The sequence below is a fragment of the Chanos chanos genome, chromosome 7, assembly GCF_902362185.1.
Source record: "Chanos chanos chromosome 7, fChaCha1.1, whole genome shotgun sequence".
NCBI lineage: Eukaryota > Metazoa > Chordata > Actinopteri > Gonorynchiformes > Chanidae > Chanos > Chanos chanos.
Window position 1 is genome coordinate 47,873,085 of NC_044501.1, and position 7,500 is coordinate 47,880,584.

Genomic DNA, 7,500 nt, shown 5'->3' on the forward strand with positions numbered 1-7,500 from the left:
CTCACAGACACTAGCTCTCTGTCAGGATTTGTCTACTGAGGTATTAGGGCCTTGTGTAGAAACCTATATCCCACACACTCCTGCATTGTTGGCATGTCATAACTGAAGTGATTTGAATAAGAACAGAAGTGGGACAGAATTTGCAATTCCATAGGTAAAGTAAGTGTATTGACATGAAAATGGGGTACTCTGATGTTACAAAGTGTAGCTGGTGCATTCGACTCGTTTTTGGTGATTTTTTTCACACTTCTGTAACTTTCTATGTTGAATACAAGCCTTGTGTGTGTGTGTGTGTGTGTGTGTGTGTGTGTGTGTGTGTGTGTGTGAGAGAGACCATGGCTGTGTGTGTGAGTGTGGGTGTTTTGGTTCTGACCTGCAGTGGACCACCATGGGTCCAGCGTCAGAGGGGTTGCAGGCTTTGACCCGGCGTAAGAAAGCCAGGAATGGTGTGGGGTGTTCTGGAACTCCATGATCTGGCCAGGCTGTAAACTGGAACTGTCGAACCTCCCGTTTCTCACTCGAACCGTTCTGATAACACACAGCACACGCACATGGTCAGATACACAACACACACACACACACAGTCAGATACACAACACACACACACACACAGTCAGATACACAACACACACACACACAGTCAGATACACAACAGACAGACAGACAGATAGATACACAACACACACACAGTCAGATACACAACACACACACACACAGTCAGATACACAACACACACACACACAGTCAGATACACAACAGACAGACAGACAGATAGATACACAACACACACACACACAGTCAGATACACAACACACACGCACACGGTCAGATACACAACACACACGCACACGGTCAGATACACAACACACACACACACAGTCAGATACACAACACACACGCACACACACACAGTCAGATACACAACACACACGCACACACACACAGTCAGATACACAACACACACACACACACACACAGTCAGATACACAACAGACAGACAGACAGATAGATAGATAGATAGATAGACAGATAGATAGATAGACAGATAGATAGATAGATAGATAAATAGATAGATAGATAGATAGATAGATAGATAGATAGATAACTCACTTTGTAAAGTGCGAATGTCCTAACACAGTAGGTGGCCAGTTCTACAGTGTCCAGCAGAGTGACCTGGATCAGCCCGTATGTTTCTGTTCCTCTGGTTGGCCAGTACTGGTCACATTTGACCTGGAAAACAGTTACCAGTTACCAGTTACCCTACAACCATGTTATCACTGCTGCAGGACCACGCTACAGAGCTTTGGCTGTTTGTGTGTGTGTGTGTGTGTGTGTGTGTGTGTGTGTAATCTGAATTCCTTTTAGCACAGGGCATTTTGTTTAGTGGCACAAGTTTTATAGTAGCCCCCACCCCCCCCCCCCCCCCCCCCCCCCCAAATTTATTAAAATCTAGAAACGTATCATTGGTGCAGTCGGTCACTTTCACGCAAGAATCCAAAGGAAAAAAAGAAACGGGAATGTCAATTCCGCCCCTTTCTGCTGACTGTCCAATTTCACAACGGAGCAAATAACCCAGAACATTCCACGGCTAGAGACGGTGCTATTAATTAGTTTGACAGACTCTATAATTACAGTCTTAAGCAGAGTTTTCCAATTGCATTACAGTGATAGCTTTCGTATGATTATATCCTTTTGTTGCCCAGAGAGCAGCCAATAAAACACTGTTCCATTACAGAAGTGTTGTCCAGCTGCCAAAGGGAAACGCATTAAAGGCTACGGGTGAGTGCTTGTTTCTTCAGTCAAAACTCATCAAACAACTCTCTTTCTCTTTCTCTTACATGCAAAGCAAAGCAGAAAAGACCAACGAAATGCCCTTGTGTTTTTAAATCAACTTCTCCAGTGTTTTCTTGACAAATGGTTTTGGAAATCACAGCAGAGTTCGCTCCCAGAGGCGAAATCACATGTGAACGCTCTGTGTCTGGAACTAAGGTCGTAATCACAAATGCACAGACCTTAGCATATACCATCCTTCCCATTTTAGTAAGTTAAACCGTATGGTGAAGCAAGGACAGAACATGCATTGTGTTCGTGTACGTATAGAAGTGGTCAACATACTAAAGACATGTGACATGATCAAACAGACACATCTGGACCTCTTCAGCTGTCATGGTTTCCCAGTGTCAAGTTCTCACCAAACCATGCAGAGCCAAAATGGTGGAGGTCCAAATGTAATGAATGACTTTACAAAAGGAAACTGACAACAGGCTGTGGGAACCAGGCTGTGAGGCCACACAATGTTAAATCTATGACTGCTTCTGCTTCAACAGAAAAGAGCCAAAATGTCCCGTTATTTAAGCTACAGTGTGTGTGTGTGTGTGTGCGCGCGCGTATGTGTGTGTAGGTGTGTGTGTGTGTGTGTGTGTGTGTGTGTGCGCGCGCGTATGTGTGTGTAGGTGTGTGTGTGTGTGTGTGTGTGTGTGTGTGTGTGTGCGCGCGCGTATGTGTGTGTAGGTGTGTGTGTGTAGGTGTGTGTGTGTGTGTGTATGTGTGCATGCGCGTGCATGCGTGTGTGTGTGTGTGTGTGTGTGTGTAGGTGTGTGTGTGTTTGTGTGTGTGTAGGTGTGTGTGTGTTTGTGTGTGTGTGCGCGCGCGTGCATGCGTGTGTGTGTGTGTGTGTGTGTGTCTATATGTGCGCATGTGTGTGTGTGTGTGTATGTGTGCATGCGCGTGCATGCGTGTGTGTGTGTGTGTGTGTGTAGGTGTGTGGGTGTGTCTGTGTGTGTGTATTTGAAACTGTGTCAACACTGGCAGTGTACACTCGGTGACAGTGGTGATATTATCTGTGTAAGCACTGATGTCCTTGGCATTTAGCACTGGCCATTAAAAGCTGAGACAGCTAACAGGATGCTGTGCAGGGCTCATGCTACTAAAAGAAAAGAAAAAAAAAAAAAAGAGAGTAGCATGAGAAATCGTACGAAAAGGTGAAAAAAACAAGTGCTTTGCCTCTTGCCTTGGAGAAGAAAAAGGAAGGCATCTGAGAGAGAAAGACACGACACAGACGGAGAGATAGAGAGAGACGGACAGAGTAACGGAAAGGTAAAAAAAACAACAAAAAAAACGAAATGGCTAAGCAGAGATTTCCACCACGTAAGCAAGGACACAGCATGTCGAAGAATGGAAGGATGAATATCGTTACTGATGGATTATGTAATTACTAACCACAGCAAAGACGTGACATATGACGTTATAAAAAAATATCATATTTAACATGGTAATGTAAAATTTAACATAAAAATACAATATTTAGCATATTAATACAACATTTAACATTCTGACATAATATTTAATATATTAATGTATTTAACATATTGATATAATATTTAACATATTAATATAATAATTGACAGTGGATGATTAAACTCAGTGCCAAAGTAGAAATCACCCTTTACCACATTAATATCACACACACACACACACACACACATATACTGTATATATATATATATATATATATACACACACACACACAATATATATATATATATATATATAGTGTGGCACCAGTTAACAAGACGAAGGTGCTTAGGAGACAGAGGAACAGAGGAGGAGTTTTAGGGGAGGTTCAGAGGAGGAGTTTTAGGGGAGGTTCAGAGGAACAGAGGAGGAGTTTTAGGGGAGGTTCAGAGGAACAGAGGAGGCGTTTTAGGGGAGGTTCAGAGGAACAGAGGAGGAGTTTTAGGGGAGGTTCAGAGGAACAGAGGAGGAGTTTTAGGGGAGGTTCAGAGGAACAGAGGAGGAGTTTTAAGGGAGGTTCAGAGGAACAGAGGTGGAGTTGTAGGGGAGGTGAATGTGTCTTACCCTGGACCTCTCCTCTAGTTTAGTCATCATGACAATGTTGGCGCTCCGCTGCTCCCAGATCATCCTCCAAAAGTCCCCAAAGGTCTCGGGCAGCGCCCCCTGCGTGGCGATGTATGCGTTCTGCTTACGGTAGCCATCGATGTAGTTAGCGTTGATGTAATCGCTACCAGGGATTCCTGCAAAAAGACGACGGGATCAGTCGAGAAGATTCCACTGAGCCTACATAATTTGACAGACACGTTTTCTGACAGTGTCATCCAATGAGAGTTAAGTAAGCTTCTGAGGTCCGGGCCAATGTGATCAATCCAGAAATAACCTGGACATACCCAACTTCACATGACCCCCAGCCATGTGCCAATAATGATTTTTAGTGATGTCTCTTTTTTAAATATTTGAGAGTTTGGACTGAGATCTGGTTCAGATGAAAGGCCAGAAGTCTAATCCACTGCCGAGAGAACTCGCCTCAGGAAATCCAACCTCACTGAAGCCTCCCATGAGACTGGATTTCTAACATGTGGCCATCAGTCCAAATCTAACCGCACAAACTACAGTCAAGCTGTTATATCAGTATATTTGGATATTGAAATCATTTTATGAATTTTTCATTTCATTGGCTCCGCTGTGCATTTTAACTGTCTGCTCTCAAAACTGAAGCTGTGAGACAGAAGACGCTGGCCCGAGATCATTTCTGCCAGTTTGTTCTGCCTCTCTTCCACACACACACACACACACACACACACACACACACACACACACACACACACACACACAGATGGGGTTGGGAGGGGGCAGTATACGCTTTGCTCTGTTCCTTTCAGACAGGGCTAAATGAAAAGCTGTCTTCCCCAGTGCAGGCAGAGACACTGCTGACGGTGAGTCAGTGTCTGTGGACTGGCAGCTCTACGGCCGACACACACATGCCACGGGAAGATAAGTCTCATCTACATGAGGTTCACGTCTCTCCTCCACCCGCGCGCCAACTCTATCCCCCTCCTCTCTCTCTCTCTCTCTCTCTCTCTCTCTCTCTATCTCTGTCTTTCTCTCTCTCTATCGCTGTCTCTCTCTCTCTCTCTCTCTCTCTCTGTCTTTCTCTCTCTCTATCTCTGTCTCTCTCTCTCTATCGCTGTCTCTCTCTCTCTCTCTCCCTCTCTCTCTCTCTCTCTCTCTCTCTCCTCTCTCTCTCTCTGTCTCTCTCTCTGTCTCTCCCTCTCTCTCTCTCTCTCTCTCTCTCTCTTTCTCTCTCCCTCTCTCTCTCTCCTCTCTCTCTCTCTCTCTCTCTCACACACACACACACATACACACACAGGTGAAAAAAGAGAGAAAAAAAAACCTGGCTATGAGCTCATTCAGTACAATGTTTTTTGTTTTTTTTTTTCTCTCTGCCACCATCCTCCTCTCTGTTTTAATTCTTTCTTTAGCCTGATTTGGTTGAGCTGTCAGCCGGCTGTGCTGTAATGATGGACAGGGGATAGACAATTAAAACCTTTTTTTCTCCTTTTCTCGAAAACGACGAGGAAAATGAAACAGTCCCCGAAACAAAAGGCTGTCCAGCAGAAATGAGAAGAGGAGAAAAAAAAAAAAAAGAAACCTCGGTCTGGCACGTTGTCAGTCAGGATTTAGAGTCTTACTGCCAATAAATAAGTAAATAAATAAAGAAATGAGAGAGCATTTTTTTTATAATACCTCTGAGAAGTTTCATAAAAACGATTTGTTTTCGTGTACTCTCCTGTACTTCACTGATTAGGTTTTGCAGCTGACTCTGCTCACGCTCAAGTCAAACTTTCTGCTTAATATTCTCACTACTCCTCCATTCCCTCCCCGTTTCTACATTTATTTCATAGTATACAAACAGAAATAAGCGTAAATATTTCGGGCCTAATTATGAATATTAAACTATCGCGTTGTGGCACCTGACCGCCTGAGGAGTAGTCAGTGCTCGGCTGAATGTTAACGATGAAATTTCCGTCTTTTCAAAGGTTTGGAGACCAGCGCGTGTGCGGTGTCCTGTTTTCACTCTGACCGTGTGTATGACAGGCTGGAGTTCCACTCACCGCGCCTGTGTCTACGGTCTAACTCACTCACAGCCCCTCCGAAAACAACACGAGCATCATCTGACATTTCAGCCGCAAACAGTAAAGAACGGTGGCTGCTTCGCCGCCGTCCGTGAGCGGAGACGGGACGAGACAGACCGAAACCCGTTCTGAACTCGATTAGAGACCAAGCGTAGACCCTAATGTCACGCTATCATTTTGTTTGTGCTGGTTTTCTGACTGGCCACTGGGATTCAATCTGTTCCATTTATTTAGCAGTTCTTTTTTATCATCATAAGATTCCTACTGTTCTCTGACAGTCGACGACTCCATCTAACGCATTTTTTTTTGTTTGTTTGTTTTTTGAAGTGCAGGACTTGGAATGCCACACAAGTTTGCCTCGTGTGTATGCATTCACTCCAAACAAGAAAAGGGACAGAGCCGGAGAGAGACTCATTCCAGATGCTTGTTCTGGGCTCCACTTACACAAACATGTCACTTTTTGCCAGAGGAACTCAATCAAACTGTTTTGGGTGTAAACAAAGCAGGCAGGCTTTGTTTCGATCAGGCGAAGGAACTCCCAGAAGTCTTTGTGGCAGCGCAGAGCCGCATGTGTGGCACAAAAGCCTGGGAGTGGGCGTTGAGACGTGTTTATGTGGCTTTAATGGAGTCTGTTCTCGCTCTCGACTGCCCGCTCTTTTCTCCCACCCCACACGGGGACTCCACGTCTTCATTTATCTGCCTGTCACACCGCTCTGTTTGTTTGCTTGTTTATTTCTTTATTTAAGTTGTTATGAGGTTTTATCAGGAATTATAGAGAAGGACAACACTTTCCTTTAAAATTCATAGAATGATTTCCCTGATATCTGTGACGTTAACAAGTCTATGTGAGGAGAGATTTGTGTGAGAAAGTGTTTGTGTAGATGTTTATATGTGTGTGTGTGTCTGTGTGTGTTTGTGTGTGTGTGTGTTTGCGTGTGTCTGTGTCTGTGTGTGTGTGTGTGTGTGTGTGTCTGTGTGTGTGTGTGTGTGTGTTTGCGTGTGTCTGTGTGTGTGTGTGTGTGTGTGTGTGTCTGTGTGTGTGTGTGTGTGTGTGTGTATGTGTATGTGTGTGTGTGTGTGTGTGTGTGTGTGTATGTGTGTGTGTGTGTCTGTGTGTGTCTGTGTGTGTGTGTGTGTGTGTATGTGTATGTGTGTGTGTGTGTGTGTGTGTGTGTGTGTCTGTGTGTGTGTGTGTGTGTGTGTGTGTGTCTGTGTGTGTGTGTGTGTGTGTGTGTGTGTATGTATGTGTCTGTTTGTAGCTGCAGTGATATAGAGTAGCTGCATGCTGTCGTGAACAGCAGAAGAGATGAAATGGCTATGGTAAGATGGGTAAAAGAAGAGGCAGTTTGTACCGTCGATGGCTGACAGGAGCACCCTGGAGTGGTCGTAGGCGATGACGTTGGCGTACCTGTTCTTTGGTTTGTTTACCTCCAGGTTTGAGTGTTCCCATGTAAACTGCTGTCCAGGGTCAATGGACTGAAACAAGATAAAAGGCAAAAAACAAGTGTCAGTCCTGTGCCCCCCTGCCCCAACCCCCCCAACAGAAAACAGCCCCTGATTCACTTTTCTC

At 44.7% G+C, this 7,500-nt stretch overlaps 1 protein-coding gene across 1 annotated transcript in view; it reads right to left on the reverse strand.

Annotated features, from left to right (window-relative positions):
• The window catches only part of LOC115816508 (receptor-type tyrosine-protein phosphatase delta), a 96,724-nt gene that overhangs the window by 14,542 nt on the left and 74,682 nt on the right, over window positions 1–7,500 (reverse strand). The window contains exons 25-29 of the mRNA XM_030779462.1: window positions 7,283–7,406; window positions 3,859–4,034; window positions 3,011–3,034; window positions 1,111–1,230; window positions 374–528 (exon numbers count right to left, since the gene is read on the reverse strand). Coding sequence (XP_030635322.1) covers window positions 374–528; window positions 1,111–1,230; window positions 3,011–3,034; window positions 3,859–4,034; window positions 7,283–7,406 — 599 coding nt within the window. The remainder of the gene's footprint in view (window positions 1–373; window positions 529–1,110; window positions 1,231–3,010; window positions 3,035–3,858; window positions 4,035–7,282; window positions 7,407–7,500) is intronic.